This window comes from Castor canadensis, chromosome 15, assembly GCF_047511655.1.
Source record: "Castor canadensis chromosome 15, mCasCan1.hap1v2, whole genome shotgun sequence".
NCBI classification, from domain to species: Eukaryota; Metazoa; Chordata; class Mammalia; order Rodentia; family Castoridae; genus Castor; species Castor canadensis.
Window position 1 is genome coordinate 87,555,837 of NC_133400.1, and position 22,011 is coordinate 87,577,847.

General features: G+C 39.2%; 1 protein-coding gene across 1 annotated transcript in view; it reads left to right on the forward strand.

Annotated features, from left to right (window-relative positions):
• Itih5 (inter-alpha-trypsin inhibitor heavy chain 5) overlaps positions 1-22,011 on the forward strand; it is an 88,192-nt gene that overhangs the window by 29,519 nt on the left and 36,662 nt on the right. The window contains exons 6-7 of the mRNA XM_074056708.1: positions 14,970-15,139; positions 15,948-16,064. Of these exons, the coding sequence (XP_073912809.1) occupies positions 14,970-15,139; positions 15,948-16,064 (287 nt within the window). The remainder of the gene's footprint in view (positions 1-14,969; positions 15,140-15,947; positions 16,065-22,011) is intronic.

Here is a 22,011-nt window from a genome sequence, read left to right on the forward strand (position 1 = left end):
AGAAATGACCAGACAAGTAGAATAAGAGTGGGGTGTTTAACAATGCCAAAATGCCTCAGACCTGGAACTGATATTTGGAAGACCAAAAAGTATAGAAAATTCACTTTGTGGGCTTGAGGTGTGGCACAAGTAGTAGAGTGCTTGCCTAGCATACATGAGAGCTTGGGTTTAATCTCTATTTCTGCAAAAAAGAGAAAGAAAAAAGAAAAGAAAACTCACTTTCTCACCCCAGCATCCAGGTTAGTTAATGACTTTGCATGAGAGAAGTCATTCAGGCTCAGACTGTGTTTCCCAGCTGTGGATAGGTCCAGGTTCTGTGTTAGGTGATACTTGTAATCCTGATGTCAGTGAGAAAGCTAACTGTCGTCAAAGTATCTGACATGTAGAAAATGCATGAGAGAGAGCCCAGCAGTCTCATATCCTGCAGGTAGTAGATAGATGGCTAATGGATTTTAGCTCAGTTGCCAACTATTACCTAAAAACATGACTGTAGCCCTGTAATAAAGCTCCTGCATCTGTAAAAAGGAATAGGAGCTTCACACAGTGAAGCATTAATTTATGCAAAGTAGTTGACCCAGAGTGAGAGCTCAGTAATTGTTGGGTTATGATGATGATGACGATGATAATGATGATCACCTGATATTTGCTCTTTTCCCCTGCAAATCTTTTAAGTGCGTTTGATGGCAGGTTTGTGTCTGATTAACTGTTCTCTCCTTGTGGATTTAACACAATGCCTTTTTTTTTTCTTTTATTATTCTTATGTGCATACAAGGCTTGGGTCATTTCTCCCCCCTGCCCCCATCCCCTCCCTTACCACCCACTCCGCCCCCTCCCTCTCCCCCCCCAATACCCAGCAGAAACTATTTTGCCCTTATTTCTAATTTTGTTGTAGAGAGAGTATAAGCAATAATAGGAAGGAACAAGGGTTTTTGCTGGTTGAGATAAGGATAGCTATACAGGGCATTGACTCACTTTGATTTCCTGTGCGTGCGTGTTACCTTCTAGGTTAATTCTTTTTGATCTAACCTTTTCTCTAGTTCCTGGTCCCCTTTTCCTATTGGCCTCAGTTGCTTTAAGGTATCTGCTTTAGTATCTCTGCATTGAGGGCAACAAATGCTAGCTAATTTTTTAGGTGTCTTACCTATCCTCACACCTCCCTCCTGTGCTCTCGCTTTTATCATATGCTCAAAGTCCAATCCCCTTGTTGTGTTTACCCTTGATCTAATGTCCACATATGAGGGAGAACATACGATTTTTGGTCTTTTGGGCCAGGCTAACCTCACTCAGAATGATGTTCTCCAATTCCATCCATTTACCAGCGAATGATAACATTTTGTTCTTCTTCATGGCTGCATAAAATTCCATTGTGTATAGATACCACATTTTCTTAATCCATTCGTCAGTGGTGGGGCATCTTGGCTGTTTCCATAACTTGGCTATTGTGAATAGTGCCGCAATAAACATGGGTGTGCAGGTGCCTCTGGAGTAACCTGTGTCACAGTCTTTTGGGTATATCCCCAAGAGTGGTATTGCTGGATCAAATGGTAGATCGATGTCTAGCTTTTTAAGTAGCCTCCAAATTTTTTTCCAGAGTGGTTGTACTAGTCTACATTCCCACCAACAGTGTAAGAGGGTTCCTTTTTCCCTGCATCCTCGCCAACACCTGTTGTTGGTGGTGTTGCTGACGATGGCTATTCTAACAGGGGTGAGGTGGAATCTTAGTGTGGTTTTAATTTGCATTTCCTTTATTGCTAGAGATGGTGAGCATTTTTTCATGTGTTTTTTGGCCATTTGAATTTCTTCTTTTCAGAAAGTTCTGTTTAGTTCACTTGCCCATTTCTTTATTGGTTCTTTAGTTTTGGGAGAATTTAGTTTTTTAAGTTCCCTATATATTCTGGTTATCAGTCCTTTGTCTGATGTATAGTTGGCAAATATTTTCTCCCACTCTGTGAGTGTTCTCTTCAGTTTAGAGACCATTTCTTTTGATGAACAGAAGCTTTTTAGCTTTATGAGGTCCCATTTATCTATGCTATCTCTTAGTTGCTGAGCTGCTGGGGTTTCATTGAGAAAGTTCTTACCTATACCTACTAACTCCAGAGTATTTCCTACTGTTTCCTGTATCAACTTAAGAGTTTGGGGTCTGATATTAAGCTCCTTGATCCATTTTGAGTTAATCTTGGTATAGGGTGATATACATGGATCTAGTTTCAGTTTTTTGCAGACTGCTAACCAGTTTTCCCAGCAGTTTTTGTTGAAGAGGCTGCTATTTCTCCATCATATATTTTTAGCTCCTTTGTCAAAGATAAGTTGGTTATAGTTGTGTGGCTTCATATCTGGGTCCTCTATTCTGTTCCACTGGTCTTCATGTCTGTTTTTGTGCCAGTACCATGCTGTTCTTATTGTTATTGCTTTGTAATATAGTTTGAAGTCAGGTATTGTGATACCTCCTGCCTTGTTCTTTTGACTGAGAACATAATGCCTTTTAAACAATATATCACTGAGTGTCTTCAAATTAGAGAGGAAAAGCAAATACAGAGACAAGTAACCAAGAATGTTTCAAAATGTCCTTTCTCTCTAATAATTTAGAGGGAAATTTTTCTATGTACAACTACAACTGTACGAAATAATATCTTTTCAGAGTGAAGAAGACGGGTGGGATCTCATAGAGCAGAGTCTGGGAAGAGGGTTTGGGGTGATAGCACAGGGTCAGCAAATGTGGAAGTTCTCTGAGCAGCCACACTGCAGTGCCGCAATGCCTGCTTTTCAGAACCACTGTGGTTCTTCAGAGCTGTGTACATGTTGTGGGATGTCTGTGTGGACAGGGTGTGAAGTATGAAAGCTGAAAAGTTGCTTACTATTTCTAGTCAGGGCCTGTTTGTATCATAGGAATTTTCCCACACCATTGATCTCTTGGGATCTGTTTAGTTTTAAGAAGATTGTTTTGCTCGCTCTCTGTACCAAAGCAGATTCTTTGCCTTCTAGAACATGGAGATTTCACAAGTGTTTCCCAGAGCCAGGTGCAGTGGACTCATTGCCTTTTCACTGTTCTCCTTCCAACTTTTCTGGAAACATGGGGCCTCAGCCGTGTGAAGTGCAGGATGTTGTGATTTTTGTCTGCACTCCTTTGTTTGTTTCTGAAAGAAATCCAGGGTAGAGCACAAACTAGAGTTGGGCTTGCCCCAGAAAGTGAGCTATAACTGTTGGAGTGTGGCCACAGCTGGACAGTCCTCTGATAGAGGAGGCTGTGATTAAGAAATCAGAAGTCTGCAATTTATCTAAGCAAATCTTTGACCAGATGAAAATGTGGCCCCATTTTCATCTTGAGGAGTGCATTTTGGATAAGGATTAGTGTGTGTTGGATGCTAGACTAAGGACCTTGCATATAGTGTTACCTCATTCAGTCTTTATAATAAACTTCGTAGATTGTATTTTTCCATCCTTATTTTATGAAGAAGCAAGGTTTGCAGAGGCATAGCAACACAGACAGGTATCGTATTTAATTATAACTCTATCTGACTCCAAGTTCATGTCCTTGACCATTGTTCTGCACTACTGAAGGCTGCAAATTACTGTGGTGGGTGTGAGTTCAAATTCCACATCTCTTCCCAGTTAAATATAAAAATAAAAAGCAACATAAGATACTTGTGTCTCAGTTTACTTGCCTGGTAGACCAGAATTGGACCCATGTCCACTGAATTGTAACTATAATATAATTTGGAGATATAATTGGAGCTATTATTTGGAAGCTAGAGCATTATAATTTCTGGATTATTAAAATAGTTCACTCATGTCCACGGTTCAAAATCTGAGGGATAGCAAATTGGTATACAGTGAAGGAAAGATGCCTGCCCTCCTGTCTCCCTGCTGTCTGCTCCTCCACTTCCTTGCGTCTAAAATACTCTGATACCTTGTGAGCTCAGTGGAACAGAGTGCATATGGTCATGCATCACTTAACAACAGAGACGCATCTTGAGGTCTGCAACGTTAGGTGGTTTCGTCGTTGTTTAAACACATATCCTCACACAAACAAAACCGGAGGTTGTTAGTTAATCACTCAACATGGCCTCTTGGAGCAGTCGAGAGACAGTATACATGAGAGGTAAGAAGCTTCTGCCAGGAAAACACAGCAGTGTTTTTCAGTAAATATTCTTTATAAAAGTAGGAGTGTACTCTAAAAAAATGGTAAAAACTCTAACAGTAAATGCACAGATCAGTAACAGTCATTTATTATCATTACCAAGTATTATATGTTTTACAGAATTGTATGTGTTATTCTTTTGTACTACTGGCACTGGTAGGTGTGTTCCCACCAGCATTGCCACAGACAAGTGAGTGATGGTTGCTCTATAACATTGTGACAGCTATGGCCTCACAAGATGGTGGGAGTGTTTCAGTTCCATTATAATCTTTATGAACCACCGTCATTTATGTGGTCCATCATTGACCAAAATGTCATTCTGCAACACACTGGCTATACTTGACATGATGCCTTTCCTGGAACATCACTGGGATATGTGATCACCCAAACATACACCAAGTCAGATAGTCCAACTGTGTTGTTGGACTCAATTTTATCTCGTGAAACTTCCTTCTTTCCCACCCATGACACCTAAATGATTCACTTGGCGGGGTATAAAACTTCATTTATGACAAGATCTTTAGTGATCTTTAGTGGTAAAATCAAATGAGGTAAAGTGGTAAATAAGACATTTACCCTGTTTTATTCTCTCTTTGGCTTTACATCAATGACCCTCAGGCCTGACTATATCTCATAGGAACCTGGAGAGGTTGAAGAAGAAATCCTAATGGCTGACTCCTACCCAACTGAATTAGAATTTGATGGGGATAGGGTCAGTAAATTTATTAGGGAGCTATATTTTTGGGTGATATTCTGTAACTTTACATGAAAAATAAAAATGTATGAGTGTTTTTAAGTCTTGTAGTTATTTGTCAAGTGAAAGAATAATGCTGAATATTTTTTTCTGCAACTAAATGAGTATGCCATTAAACTTTATTCTTTATGTTCCTTGCTTATTAAAAAACACTTTAGCTGTTGGAATGGCTCAAGTGGTAGAGTTCCTGCCTAGCAAGCATGAGGCCCTGAGTTCAAACCCCAGTACTGCCAAAAAAAACCCAAAACATTTTAGTTTAGGCTTAATTTGCATACCATAAAACTTATCCATACACAGTTAATATTTTTGTACATTTGTAGAGTTGTGCAACCATCATACACTCCAACTTCAGAACATTCCTATCACCCTCAGAAGTTCATTCTACTCATATGCAGTCATTCCTTGTTTCCACCCCAGTCCCAGGCAACTACTAATATACTCCTTTCAATTATAGACAGCTGTCCCTTTTGAAGCACACTAGGTGATTCTGGTGCTCACCAAAGATTGGACTTCCCAGCAGAACTTAAGCGATATTAACTATGCCAGTATTTTGACCTATAGAAACATTTTAAAAATGGAGCAAGATTGCTCCAAAATTTCATGGGACTGTCGGAATACTCTGACTTTAGATCTTTATTGAAATGTCTCTTGTTCCTCTTTTCATCAAGTTTTTACTACTGATACATGCCAGTATAGAATTGACCACACACTACATAGAAATAACCTCTTTCTATACCCAGCTTTGGCTTATCACAACAGGAACCAGAGATGGAGAAAGCAAATGATCAGAGTAGGTGGAACTCAATTTATCGCTTGAGTTTTAATCACATTACATCACATCTATGAAACTCGCTATAAAATTTTAACTTTTAAATAGTCCTACAGACTGAGGACACTTAACCAGAAAGAAGAGAACCTCTTAAAATACAGCTTCTTTGCCCTTACATTGGAGTGTGAGGTTCTTGATATTACAGCTGTCTTTGAGAAGAGGTCAACACAGCCTGCAAGACTTGCAGCACAGTGTCTTGTATTTCAGTTGATGCTTACTGAGAGATTGGATAGACTCTGCTTTAAAATTTTGTTTTCTTTAGTTGTTCAACATCATGTCTCTGTCTTTTCGTCTCAGTGTTATTGTCTCAGGCATAAAATGGGTGCTCGATCAGTATTTGTTCAATGAATTAAGGAATATATAATTGTTGGCAATCAAAATGCTATTAAGTTAATACTTCCCTGGCTTAACTGGGTTAATTTTGCCAGGTCTTGACTCTATCTCTTATTTTGTTATGAAGGAGGAATTAGGAGACAGAATTGTTAATTCACCTTTGATTCTAGAAGACTTTGTTTCCAAAAATCTAGATAAATCTCCCTTCATTAGGATTTCCATAGACAATACACGATGGCTGGCTACATCTGAGTTTTGGATGAACAATATATGCCATGCAACCTTTGGGACACACTAAAAAGTTATTCGTTACTTATCTGAAATTCAAATGGAGTTGGGCATCCTATATTTTGATTTTCTAAATATGACAACTGTTCTTTATTAAAAGGCTACATTATGTTTGACCATGAAGCCCCCAGATCTGCCCTCCACCCAGATCCAATCTCCACTTAGCAGTTGGAAGGGCATGGCCCTGTTTGGCCTCTGAGAAGTCTCTGAACACTGGCCAGGAAACAATCTGGCTGTTATGCTAGGGTTTCCAGCATTGTTGAGCACAGAAATGATTCAGGTATGAATCATTTGGTTCTGTAGTTTGTTTTGATTTGCTTCTTGGTGCCAACATAAAACCCATGTTAGCTTGTTTGTTCTGATAATGACTATAGTTTGGTCCAGGTCTTCTGTGAGCAAGATGGTTGAAGAGACCTGTGAGAGTCTGGGAGTGGGGAGCATCTCTCCCTTCCTGTGGGACCTCACTCTGTTTCTTCCTTTCTCCTGTTGTCATGATCTGCTGTGTGGGTGGATGTTGTCAGTGTGTATGACACTGTTCACCATATCTTTGGCTGAAACTGGATGTGGGTCCAAGAGATGTGACATAGGTTACAAAGAGCACATGCCACACCCACCCACACACTTTCAGGATGAGGCTGATTAGTTCTCTTAGAGAGCTGATCAATCTACCTGCCCAGTCACCTGTTGATGTAACAGTTACTTTCATGTTGAATGTTCAACAAGCCTGTCTTAGGCTCATCCCACAATCCTGGCATTGTGCAGGTGCTTGGAACCTAAAGGTCTCTTGGGCATTGTCATCATCCTTAAAGAATTTGGCCAACTGTCATTTTTAAAAAACTTTTTAATCGTGAACACTTTTAAAGAGCGCATAACATAAAATTTATCTTTTTAACTATTTTTAAGTATATAGTTCATTAGGGTTAGGTATAGTCACACTATTGTACAACCAATCGCTAGAACCTTTTCATTTTCCCTAAAGGAAGCTCTGTACCCAGCAAATGGCTCCCCATGTCCCCCTTCTCCAGCTCCCAGCCGATACCACTCTACTGTCTCCAGGAATTTGACTACTTAGACACTTTTAAAAAGTGGAATCTTACAGTATTTGTCTCTTTGATTTATTTCACTTGGCAAAATGTCCTCAAAGATTGTCAATGTTGTATGGGTTAAAATATCTTTCCTTTTAAAACCTGAATTATATTCCATTGTAATATAAAGACCACGGATTTTTTTATCCATCAGTGGACCCTTGGGTTTCTTCCACTTCTTGGATCTTGTGGGTTTTAGTAGAGGCTGGGAACACTGAGGATTGAACCCAGGGCTTCACACATGCTAGGTGGGCACAGCCCATTGGTTTTGTGGTAAGTACTGCAATGAATATAGGCAAGAAAATATCTTTTTTGAGACCCTGCTTTCAGTTCTTTGGTTAGATTCCAAAGTGGAATTGCTAGATCATATGGTAATCCCATTTTTGGATTTTTTTTTTTTACGAGAAGCCACCATGTCATTTACAGTGCAAATCCACCATTTTTCCTTACCACCAACAATGCACAATTGTTCCAGTTTCTCCATATCTTTGCCAGTGTGTTATTTTCTATGTTTTAGATATGTGGCCATCCTAATGGGTATGTAGAATTGGCAATGTTGAATAATAAGAAAAGAAAACTTTTGTAAGATTGACTATAAAATGGCACCCAGTTTTTTTTAACTGGGTGCAAGTGGACGATGCAAAGGAATTTAACAGAAACCTCTCAATCTCCCTTGGTGGGTTTTCACATGGTTCTATGACAATTTCTTCAAGCAGGTGGTATTTGAGGTGGTCTGTGGACATAAGCTGACATCAGGAAAGGTTAATGCATATTTTCAGGAGTTAGCTGCTGTTAGACCCTGTGCAGGCTGCTAAGGTAGTTGCGTTTGTTTTCATATACAGTCTCCTTTGGGAAGTCCATCAAATATGGAAAACTGATACTCAGGTACTGCATTGTTTTAGGAAGAAAAAACATTGAGTGAGTGGTGAAGAAAGTGAATTTGTAAGGTGGGGGGCAGAAGGAGGAGGAAGATAGCCCAAACAAGTACACATGTAAGTAAATGTAAAAATGATCAGATAAAAGAAAGAAAAAAAAAAAAGAAAGTGAATTTGTGAAGAAATGTAGGCAAACATCCCTAAGCCATAAGAGTCAAATATGAGTCCCTTCTGCTGTACTATTCTATGCTATATGTTACTAATGTGTATATATGATGCTATTTCCCCAAATTTAAAATACCAAACATCAACAAAGGAAAGAAAATCCTTCCCAATAAGAAATCTGTATATGAGAGACTTAGGAATGTAACCAGATCCCTTTTCCTCCTTGTGGTTTCAGCTTTACCAGTTTTTCTTTCAATGTCCTGCTGATGTGCATGAATTTTGTCTTTATTGCTACCACCAAAGGTAGTTGCCCAATTACTCACAGTATTTTTGACTGCCCTAAATTTAAGAAATGGCCTCATTGGATGCCAGGTGAACAGGTTACATAAACAAACATAGACCATTCAGCCTCTTTGTAAGGGGAAATGAGCAGGCAGTGTTTGTTTGGAAATCCTTTTGTAAAAACTCCAGGTGTTGGCTGCTTTGGGATTGACTGCAGCCAAACCCAAGGCCCACAGGAAACAGAGACCAGGAAATCCCTCTGTCCATGGAGCTGAGGGCACAGCTTCCAGCTGGTGTCCTTGAACGTGCATGCTTCTCTGTCCCTAAGTCTTTTCACCTTTGAACATTTCACATAGTAATTGGCTTCCTTCCCCCCACCCCATGTGGTGTCTATGAGAATGTTTATCTGTGAATAACACCCATGTTCTGGCACAAAACTAAGGATATAAGTTTTTCTCCAACCCCTAATTATATATCAAATGTCTTTCATTGTCATTATAAGACAGAATAAAGTAGATGAATATGTAGCAGCACTCACAAGTGTGGTTCTTAATTTTCCTTAGGCTCCTTGGAGATTATAGCTATAGATACTCTCTTCACTGAAGAGTGTCTATCTATATACTTGCTTCCACAGGTTAAATTCTGCCTATCATTTCAGGAGGCTCTTGGGTAGAGACTGGCTCCATTATACTTTGTAGAATTTGTTCACTTTTTTCTTTTGGTGGTACTGGGTTTGAACTCAGGGCTTTGTGCTTAGTTGGCAGGTGCTTTACTACTTGAGCCATGCTTCCAGCACTAACGATTGTTCTTTCTGAATGTTCCTTGTGATGTGTTTGTCCTTTCCAATAGTGATTATTTTTATCAAGCTCTTGGGTACAGATAAAGTTGTGATGACAAATATAAACTGTGTGTTATCAAAAAATATTTACTTCTTGTAAGTTGCCTTTTATAATTGACAAAGAATACAAGAAGAAATTCTGGAGGTGGGGAGGAACAGGATGGGGACTAACATTTATTGAACATCTATTGTGTGTCAGGCACCATGTTCAGCTCCGTCAGTCTGTACGTGATCTCTCTACATCCTGACAATGATCTGCTAGTATGGCCCCATCCCAGTTTAACAGATGTGGAACTGGAGCTCAGAAATAGTAAACCATAACCAGGAGTGGTGGCTTGTACTTGTAATCCCAGTTACTCAAGAGGCAGAGATTGGGAGGATTGTGAGTCAAGGTCAGCCTAGGGAAAGTGTGTGAGAAGCTGTCTGAAAATAACTAAAACAAATGGGCTAGGGGTGTGGTTCAAGCGGTAAATTACTTGCCCAGTAAGCAGAAGGCCCTGGGTTCAAGTCATAGTATGGCCAGAGAGAAGAAAGAAAGAAATAGTAAGCCAGTTATTTTGAGTCTGGACCACTTTCTTTAGTGTTATGTGGCTTTCCAAAGGCAACACCTACTTTCTTGCTTGAAAAGCCTGAGCCTCAGGGGAACGCTGGTAGCCTGAGAAACTGGAGGGACTCAGTGGGTGGCGAAAGCAGTTAGTACATTTTCCCATGGGCACAGTAGAAGCAACTGTGTGAATCAAGTTCATGAGACCACCAGTGCCTAAACTAAAACAGTTAGAAGGCATGAGAAGTCTCAGCCTCCCTCCGTTGGAGCAACCTCCATGGTTCACTCCTTCCCCCTCACCAAGTGGGCAAGAAGGAAAGAGAACAAAGAGCAGGAATGGCAACATGGGCTCTCATTAGAAAAGTAGGTCAGATGCTTCCCCTCCTCTGGTCAGCTCCCAAACTCTTCCCCTGCACTCCTCATTGTCTGTAGAACACATCCCACGACTGAAGGCACTGCCAATACAGTTCGCCGTGCTTATGAGATACTGTGTGGCCGTCAGAACTCTGAGTCCCAGTTCATAGGAAGGAAAGCTAAGCAAGACTTCTTTGGGGATTTTGGTGAGTAGCTGTGAAGCAGCCTATACTAACCTAATTAGCAGGTTTTTTTCCTCCTCAATAAAAAGATTTTACTTTCTGGAATTGTTTCCCATAGATTTTTTTTTTAAATAAGTAGTGGAAAATTCACTGGGTCACTGTCACTGTTTGGTATTTAATGGGTAGAAGCCAGCATCAGGAGCTCGGCTTCTTGGTAAAAAAAACCGAATTGAGAATCAACCCGCTCTTTGGCCATGTAAAATAAGCCCATTTAGATGAATCTCATGAATTTTCATCATGAACGAACAAACATCCGAGGTCAATAGGAAACCAAAATAATAATACACTGCCTTTTCTCATGGTTCATATCAAAAGAGCCTCGTCAAATGAGTTATGAAGAGGGGAATTATACTTTTTAATCCCCAGGGCTTTCATTTGGCCATGAATGTATTCATTCAGGGCACTTGTAAACCACATTTTTGTGAGAGAGATTTGAAGCAAGACAAAGTAGGTACATGCTGGCAGTGTAAAAAAGAATCAAATCTAATTATTGCAGAATCTTTGGAATAATCTAAGTACTACCTAATTACATACAAGTTTTATTGATTATTTCCTATACGTAGGGCAAATGAACTGTGTAAGGCACATTGCTATTTTCTGTGGCAGAATCACCCAGGGGGCTTGTCAGAGTACATGTTGCTGTGTCCTATTCTGATTCAGAATTCTGGGGTAAGCCTGAGAATTGCCATTTTTAGCAAGTTCCAGGTGATGCTGACGCTGCTGATCCAAGGTCACACTGTGAGATTGCTACCCATCCCTGAAGGTGACTATTCCAGGGTTTGCTTGAACACTTGTAATGAGATGAGTTGTGAATGCTGTCTATAGCAATAGAACATCTTTCTTAAAGTCAACTGGTACTGCTCTGAAAAGTGCTTCCCAGTAACTCTATCCCTGCCCCTAATTCTGCCAGCTGGAATTACTCTAGATACACCTAATCCCCGTATAAATTCCTACACAAACCCAAGGAAAAGAAAAGATAGGTCTCCTTTGACAAATTATATTGCTATGTCCCATGCTAGGAAGTACCTGTTAATCTATTCTGCTGTCCAACTCCTAAGTTTAAATTTTAAAAAATAGTGTAAATAGAAAAAGTGCACAAACCTTATGTGCATCGCTCAATTGGATTTACATCTATATCCCCCAACCCACTACCTTTCACATCAACGTTTAGGACATTTTCCCCTAAAATATTCCTTTGTGCTCTATTCCAGTTAGTCAGTACCCACCCACCAAAGGAACCATTGCTCTACTTCAGTTGCTATGGTTAAATTGTGCTTGATCTTAAACTTATGGAAATTAAGTAGAGAGGTTATATTCTTTTGTATCTGTTGTTTTCACTCAATATGACCATGAAATTCAACCATGTTGTAAGTAGCAAGTAATTCTTTTACTTTAATTGCCATGTAGTATTCCATGTTTGCTGCATTTTATAGTCTCATGTTTAACTCCTCCTTTTGCTTTGTATATGCTTAGTGTGAATTATAATGTAATATGATATGACAATATATTATAATAATATTAGATATCATGACTGTCTACTGTGAATCAACATGGTGCTTAGTACATTACATCACTTAATCTTTTCAACAGAATGACACTGGTACTACTATTTTTTTTTCAATTTTTTTTTGTGGTACTGGGGTTTGAACTCGGGGCTTCACGCTTGCTAGGCAGGTGCTCTACCACTTGAGCTATTCCATTAATCCGATACTACTATTAATCCATTTTATAGGTGACGTAGTTGCTTATCCAAGGTCTTACAGCTAGGAAGAAGTGGAATTACTATTTGAACACAGGTCCTTCTGACTCATGATTGTGAGTTCTTAGCTGATGTATTATTATGGTTTTCATTCTTGATGCTTTCCCAATAATTGAAACCAGAACTTTGAACCCAAATTCCTGGGCTTCCACATGTCAGTTTCAGTCACTTGCCCCTATATACAAAGAATTATGGCAGGGAGCAAAAGGTATGCATAGTTAAGTAGTCCCAGTCACAAGTGTGTTCTGGTTAGTCATTATCTCAGTCTTTGATCTTCAAGGGTTCTGGAGAAGTTGTTATCACTGTCATCACTTGAGAGGAGCAGTCTGGTTTCCAAGACTGATTACTCCTGCTTCAGGGTGCAGTCTCATCGTTACAAGTCATTGTCCTCATTTGGTAGGGTGGTCTGTCCCGCAAGGCTCTGCTGTTCCTAAGAGGATAGTTTCAGTCCTTTGTCATAAAGATGTTATTGATCGTTCCTGTACTTCCTTGATTCCAAAGTGGCTGCAGGAAACAATGGCTCAGAGCAAAGGGCAACAGATACAAAATGGAGACAGAGATGCCAAGCTTTCCTCCTGTATTTGTTAATTTGTGGGCCTGAGTAAGGAGTCAGTGCTTTTCCACAAAAGCAGTTTAAGCACCTCTTACACAATCACCAACATGAGACTGACTCCAGAGAAGGACAGTTTCCTATTCTCAAGGTCTGTTCTGTTTTTTGCCCCCTTTTCTTCTTCCTATCTGACAGTTCCAGAATTTCTTTAACCATGCCGGTGAACTGGACAGTGACACTCATCAATGTGCCATCATGATTTTCCCATCTCCTTTGAATGAATAGATCTGTTGGAAGAATGTCACCTGTTTTATAGCAATCTTTCGACAAAAATAAATTTTTCTATTTTGAAAGGTCTGTGATCACTTCCAAAATTTCTGCCCTTGTTAAGTGCAAATAATAGAAGATTCAGTTCAGCCCTGTTAAGGTTATACCTAAATTTTCTCTGAAAAATAACTGTCTGTTCTGTTGAAGGAAATGTTTAAACTTCCTTTTACTTTAGTGTCTACTCAACCTTTAGCGGAAGGAAGTTTATTCTTAATACACATTACTATGGCAATTTATGCCTCTTTTCCTCTTTGATTCTGCCAATTAGAGTTGGGAAATTACTGGCCAACCTATTACATGGTATCAACATGAAGAGACTTAAAAAAGTAGTCAGGTGATTTGCAACAATTTTAAGCCTGACTTTGATTTGGTATCTAGATTAAAAAAAAAGTCCACATGACTTATGATTAAGAATTCTTATTTTTGTTTTAATAATCTCCATGATGCATGCAGATCTCAAAATTTGGATTTTTATTGCTAAGTACATAGACTGGCGTTGTTTGGATATATAAGGGTAGAGATGTGCTAAGTGTGTTCTAACAGGAAGTGGAGTTCAGGATGGTCAGAGTGTTCTTTACTTGATCTATCATTACATTAGTTTTTCATAAATCACATAAAGTCCATTTATCTCATAATTTTTGCTAAGTAACTAGGCCTTTATTGAGCACTATATTAAATATTTTACATATATCAGCTTTAATCTTCATGGCAACCACATAGTTAGGAGTTTTACAGATGAAGAAAAGTTCTGTGTGACCAAAGTCACACAGTTGACAGTGGTAAAGCAAGACTCTAATCCAGGAATATCTGTCTACATCAGGCCTCCCTGAAGAAACAAAGGCTGTGGCCCACCTGTGCTGACCATGGGTATCAGCACAGAGACTTCTCTGCATGCCTAAGTGTAGCCCGTGACCTCCAGTGCTGCCTACAGCCCTTGTTCCATTAATCCGATAGTCTCTCTGAAAGTTCATGTTAGGGAAAGCTTTGGAAAGTTTTGTTTGGTTAAAGAACCATAAGATTTCTAGGCAAACTATCTTATGGCAACCAACTGACTGACAAGAGAAAAGTTTTCTTTATGAAATAATTCCATATAGAAGGAAAGAAAATTTGAAGTCATTTTGATGAAGCTTGATTTCTGGAATATTCTCATGATAATTTGGTCATCAATCTGACACAGAAAAGGACAGTCTAATAATATGGAAGGTGACTTGAAATTTTCAAGGGAATACACTGTCAACATGCCCACAACCATCTTTACACAGAGTCCCTTCCCTTCCCTTCCCTTCCCTTCCCTTCCCTTCCCTTCCCTTCCCTTCCCTTCCCTTCCCTTCCCTTCCCTTCCCTTCCTTTCCCTTCCCTTCCCTGGCCTTCCCTCCCCTCCCTCTTCTCCTCTCTCCTCCCCTCTCCTCCCCTCCCTTCCCTTCTCTTTCCCTGTTGAGAAAGGCTCTTGTTTTGTAGCCTAGACTGGCTTCAAACTCAAGGCCTTGGTGCCCCAAGTATGGGGATCACATGTGTGTGCTACCACATCCAGCTACAATTCTACTGTCTTTTCAAGATAATATTTATATATATGCAGCTATTAATTATGTTAATATCTTATTTGTAGATGACTCTGGACCTCCTCCATCTACTGTTATCAACAAAAATGAAACTTTTGCCAAAGTCCTCTTTAAGCCTAGTGTGGTACAACAAGCCAAGATTGCCCAGAATGGAATTTTAGGAGATTTCATCATTCGCTATGATGTCAAGAGGGAACAGAGCATTGGGGACATCCAGGTAAAGGGTTCTGTGTTACTGTTTCATCTTGGTAGATTGATACATTTTGTTGGACTCAGAACTGTGGATTCCAACACTTATCTAAGGATAAAAGATCTCTCTGGTTCTTAGTAAATTTGTTTTAACAAAAGTATGTCTTCAAAGAGACCAGTGATAGTCCCATATCGGAAGCTGAGGGTACCTATTTCCTGCTTTGGTAATCTGGACAGTAAATGAAATCTGTAAGATGTATCCTATAGTGTTTTAGATGAAGACAGAATTTTAGTTCATCTTTAATTTTAATGAAAAGAGACTGTTCCGTACTTTGTTTCTCTTCAGGTTTTATTGCTCAGAGATGGAGTGAGAAAATTATAGTATATGAATGTGCATCCAAAATGTAGACAAACTTGACATCTTGACTTGTAAGGTGCTTGGTAAAAATTAGATAATAAATGAAGTAGGATTCTCAAGTAGCAAGGTTCTAGAAGGGGGTGGGTAATTAAATTGAATTGGTTGCCATGATCAACTTTCTTTTTTTTGGTGCTGGAGAATGGAATCCAGGACCTCATGCATACTAGGCAAGTGCTCTACCACTGAGCTGCACCCCCAGCCCATGGTCACTACATTTTAATTCTATCATTATTATATTAATTAGCAACTAGTTTTCTTGGGGGCATAAAGACCATAGATAATTTTGCCTTGGGTGTGGAATATAACCCTAGACTGTTTTGTGTTGTCTTTTGAGTTCTAGAAGTTTCATAAACTATCCATTTTAGGTACTTTCCTTCCCTATTCTGGGCACTACTATGTTTATATTTTCCCTCACCAGGTTCTAAATGGCTATTTTGTACACTACTTTGCTCCTAAAGACCTTCCTCCTTTACCCAAGAATGTTGTTTTTGTGCTAGACACCAGTGCATCTATGGTAGGAGCCAAACTCCGGCAGGTGAGTAAGTGCCAAGTGCCCATTTCTTCCTCTTGCTTTTTCTTGGGACAATGGTCTACCTTGTGATTAAATTCAATTGATGCCGAATGTCCACCTTACCACCCAGCTCTTCCTATTCACAGAAAACGTCTTGGATTGATTTGTTTAAAACATTGATATAAACTATCTTTTCCATGTGGTGGTTTTAAGAGGGACATGCTACAGAAACACCTTGACATAAAGGGCATTGGCAGGGTGGACAGTGTAAGTGAGACAGGTATTCACCAAGAGGACCACTCAATAATACCAGTGCCAACAGTAATTCTGTTCTGTGATCATTCCTTTGAGACTAATGAGTACAATGATTAGAAGCCCCTTGGCATGTCCTTAAAACAAAGGTCAGGCATCAATAATTTGGTACTGATGTTCTCACAGAATTTATAATGAAATTTATTCCAGGGCCAGAAGGGACATTGGGGGACCACTAAAATTCATTTTCCCCATTATAAAATGGGGTTCCTTATCTTACTCTGGTGTATTAGAATTTGACATTGAAATATATTCCCAGATCATATAATGTAAACTACTGGCTGAGACCTACTGGCTGCCAGACCATTAATGGCTCTACATTCATAAAAAACTAAGGTCATTTAGTTTTTCTTTTCAAACTCATTATTTGTATTTCAATTAGTAATAGGAGGTAGTTCAATGAGTAAAGTAGTATCTCAAAGCTCAAAAGAACCTCTATTCTACCTGCTTCCACACAGAGCTCCCACCCACATGAAGAAGAACATGGTTCTAGCTAATAAAGTATTGCAATTATTCTGCTCAGTGAATTACTATATAAATGGGTCCTTTGATCATTTATGGTTTTTAGAATTATGTGGTAGAATCTGTTAGTCTTTTCTATATGGCAGTTGGTTTCCTCTAACTTAAAACAGCAAAAAATATATTTTGAAATGTGACGTGGAAATAGAGTTTAGCTCACTTTCTTTGAGTATAGCCAAAAATAATTTCTAACTAATATGGGCCGAAGACAACCTTACCTTTTAAAACAGCTCCTGGCAGCTCTTCAACATCACATTCTCATCCAAGTTCAACTTGCCAATTTCTCTATTTTTATTGCTTTTCTCCCTTCCTGCATCTCCGACCTCCGTCTAGGATTATTTGGCTTTTGCCTGAAAATTAATATTGTTCAAATCTTTTTAAAAATTTTAGTTATCAAATTAAATTAATTAATTTACTTTGCAGTGCTGGCGCTAGAACCCAAGGCCTCATGTATGCTAGACAAGTGCTCTAGCACTGAGCTACATCTCCAGCCCTAACAAAAAATTCATTTACTTCATTCTGATTGGGTATGGAAGACTAGCTTGTTTTCCATTGTCTTCTGGCTTCCATTGTTGCTGGTAAAAATTTTATTTCTCTCTCTCTCTCTCTTGCTTTTTTGCAGGGCTGGGGATTGAAACTAGGGCTTAAAGGCAAGCACTGTTGCTCTACCAACGAACTACACCCCAGCCCTAACTGTTCTTGGGGATATTTTTAATCTGCTGTTAGATTCATTCACTGATTATTTTAATTATTGCATGTTTTAGTTCTAGAAATTCTTTTGGGTTCTTTTAAAATCTGCTCTGTAATTTTAAAATCATTTCTAGTTACTTTACAGTGTTTTTGATAGTTTTTAATTTTCTCAAGTACACTAAATATAGCTATTTTAAGGTCCATGTCTGGTAAATCCAAACTTTGGAGCTTCTTGGGGATTGTTTTTATTCTCTTGGCTTCTCTCTTTGAGTAGCTGGATAAGTTGGATTACATCATGGATATTATATTTGAAAATTTGTTGAAATAGTTGGAGTCCTGAAGTGCTGGTCTGCTCAACTAGAAAAAGTTTGTCTAGTTTCTCTGAGGTACCAGAGGGAATTGAAATCAGGGATCATTTGGGTCCATTTTCAGAGTCTGAGATTTGTCTGGGCAGCCCAGATTCTCAAAGCCAGATGGCACTCCTAGCAAAAGCCTGTACATTATTGTTTTGTACAAAGTATAAAGAGTTTGTCAGAACATCCACCCTTGGCCTTCAACTTTTGGTCTCCTAAGCTCCAAAAGTGATGGTTAGGCTCCCAGAAATCTCTTTATCATTGACAAACATTCTTTAGAAAACAATGACCTCAAATCTGAATTCAACTCTATAAATTTTCATTTTATCCCAGATCTTTCTCACTTTTTTTTGGCTCTTTGATAGATTCAAGATTTGAAAAAATACATTTTCTTTGGCTTCTTAAGTTGTTCACAGTGGGAAGTTTGGGTCCAAATTGCCTGTAGGTTTTTCTAGAAGTTTTAATCATGCAAAGCAAAGCGAGCTTTCATAATGGCTGATTATTTATTGATGTTTGAGAGACTTCACAGTCTTTCCATACTTACCAAAGCTCTTTGCTTTATGTGCTATAAGGACCTAAGTACTGTTTGTTGACCCAGTTGTTTTTGGGACTTTGGTGGCTGGGTAATGGATGTCAGCAGGATAATCATGGATTTTTTTGAGATCACGTTGGCCACAGAATATTGTGTTAATTAGGTTTCACATATGGTCAATTCCCCCTTTGGATTTTCAATCAATGAATAACTGTAGGTGTCATAAATTTCCCCATGGATCTCATTTAACTCCTATGTACCTATGTATCTTCAGAGTTTTTTTCCCTTCTTTTCTCTCTTTCTCTTTTTTAAAATAATGAGTTTTATGAGGGCAAGGTGTGTTTTCTCTGAACAAACATAACTTAATGAAAACATATTGGTGAGTAAAGTTACTACAACCCAAATGAATGCCTATTACCACCAAATATTTTGTGTTCTGGTATTTTTATTTACCATGGCATCATGAATATACTTCATGTCATTAAATATTCTTTAAAAACCCTATTTCAATGGCAAGAGAGCAGCACTACACAGCACTACCCAACAGAAGCTTTCAGGAGAATGGGGAGGTTCTGTACCTGTGCTATCCAATATGGTAGCCTCTAGTCACACATCTATTGAGTCCTTGAAATGAGGACCTGAATTTTAAATTTCATTTTATTTTAATAGACTTCAATTTGAATAGCTAATAGTTACCACATGGGATATATAGCTGCAGAACATTTGCTCACTCCACCCATGAGAGACTTTTAAGTTATTCCCATTTTTTTTTTTTTTGCTATTACAAATACCAGTGGGATGACTATCTTCATGGAGAAATCCTTGACAATATTTCTAGTCATTTTTTATTTTTTGACGGTACTGGAGTTTGAACTTGTACTTGTTGGGCAGGAGCTCTACCACTCGAGCCACTCCTCTGACCCTTTTGGCTTTGGTTATTTTTAACATAGGGTCTTGTTTTTATGCCTGGACAGCCATCCTCCTATTTATGATTTCCATCTGATTGGGATGACAGGCATATGCCGCCATGCTCAGTTAGTTGAGATGGAGGCTCATGAACTTTTTCCCAGTCTGGTCTTGAACTGAGAACCTCCCAGTCCCCACATACTGATCAGCTAGGGTGATAGGCATGAGCCACCTGCCTGGCTTGTTTCTGAAGCTAGATTGTTAGAAGTGGAATTACTGGGGCAAGGAATATCAATTTATTTGTGTGTTTTGATATATATTACAAAAACATTTTCTAGAAAGTCTGTAATTTAAATTTGTAATATTTAAACCAGGTAGGAATTCCAAATGGGTTGAAAGGCTAAAGATAATCAATGAGCCACACCCCAATGTGTAAGAAAATTTAGATACATTTTTAACTGCCTTTGAAGTGGTGGGAAGCTTTCTAAGCATAACCGTAATGAAAGTAATTACAAAGGAAAAAAAGCCCAAGAACTTTAGCTTCATAAAAATTTATACTTCTGTCGTACATTAAAAAAAATTAACAAAAGGCTGTGAAATTATATGCAGAAAAAGGCAAGAGTTTATCATTAATATACAACAAAGTACTTGAGATCGATAAAAATTAATCCTACATAAGAATATAAGCAGAGAATGTGAGAAAATCCACAAGGAAGAAATAAGAAAATTCATTAAGATTATGAAAAGGGTCAAATGTATTAGAAATTAAAGAAGTGCAAATGAAAACATTTTCATCTTTTTAGTCTCAAGCTTTAAGTAGTATAAATTATTACAGTGCTTTCAATTATATATGCATTTGTAGAGCTCCACACAATTATAATATTTACATCATTTCCCAAAGAAAATATTAAGAAACACAAATGCTAGATTGGTTCTACTGTGTCTTCACTCAGAGGCCATTAGTTATCCACAGACTGCAGCAACTTGAAGGACACACATATTCCTGGGCCTGACTTACTTCAGGGTTTCACCCCAAACCTAGTCCACTCTAGTGCACAAGGGCCTTCTTTCTCTTCTGACAGGACAGCCATCAAGAATTCTCTTTCTGCTGGGCATGGTTGTGTACAGCTGTAATCTCAGCACTCGGGAGGCTGGGTGAAGCAGGAGGATTTTGAGTTTGAGGCCAGACTGTCCTACAAAGCAAGACTCTGTCTCTAGGGGGTTTCCACCCCTTAGAAAGATAAATCCTGCCCCAAGTTGTACAGAGAAAACCAAGGATTTAAATCAGGATGTCCTAAATTTACCTTTAATCCTAAAGTAATTTGAGCACCTCTTAAAAATGTAGCAGGGTATATTTTCAACAGGCTATTTATCATGCTAAGGGTATTACATGAATTATATAATACTGGGGTGTTTAATCTTTATAATCATTCAGTTGTCATCCCATTTTACCGATGGCAAAACTGAGGATTGCAAAGGTAGATAACTCAGTGAGTAACTGGCAGAGCCAGGCTTGCGTCCCAGGTCATAATCCACTGATTACACCAGGATTCTGTGGTGCCTCCATACAAGTAACGGTGGGATAAGGCAGCACACTGTGTGCAGCTGACAGAAGTGCAGATGGATGCAAGGTCAATGCTAATTCACATTTCAAGGCACGATTGAGAAGCAGCACTGCAGAAGGCAGGGGTTTCCTTGCTTCCTGCAGGAGCTGCAGAATGACAGATGCGAGACCACTTGCTATTCCCTGTCTTCTTTCATTCCTGGAGGTTAAAATCCCATTTCTCGTTAGTCACTGACAGTCTGGCATGCACTCTGCTGGCTTCGAAGTCACAGCATGGCCTTTTTCCAGGAGAACCACCCTGGACCAGCCAAACACACGTCTGAGTGATTTCTAAAGCCCCTTCTGCCTGGAGTGGTTTTGAACACTGCTTACTGTTTCAGCAATTCGCAGTTTCCCGAAGGCCACAGCACTGGGTGAAAAGTGGCTGGCTCTTTGTAGAGTTTTGTAGATTATACTGCGTTGACTGGTGAAGAGAACAATTGCTCCAAGCATAGGACTTTTATATGGTGTCAGCAGGCTTAGCAGTCTGAGACATTTGTCACTGGTCCACTTGGATTCTGTTAAGAATTATTTATGGTTACTGGATGTTTTGGGCTTCCCTGGTCTTCAACAGGCTTGAACGACTCTACTGGTTCTTATCACAACTTTGGGCATATGGTTGTTACTTAATAATTACTTGAACAATTGACTTATAAAGAATCATAAAGATCATTCAGCCTTAAAATGCGCACTCAGTAAGGGGCATATCAACACTGGGCAGCCCCTGAAGCTGTGTGCGTCTGATATTTTGTGGTTCTTGTCCCTAATGGGTGGGAATGTGTGTCTGGACTCCAGGGCCTGTCCAGCTTGGGACAGCCACAGGGGCTCCTTCAGGCTGCTGGCACACAGCTTGGCAGTTTCTCTCCACATGTGCATTTGCAGATGAGTATGTTTTCTGAGATGGCTCTGAAGTTGTGTCAGCTCTGCCTCCTAATGTGAGCTTAGAAAATCAGTGAGCATGGGAGATGAGAAAGGCAACAGAAAGGAGGTAAAATGTGACTGCCGCACACCTTTTTCTTGTTAATTGTGTGCTTAAGGCATGAGCGTTTGCAAACA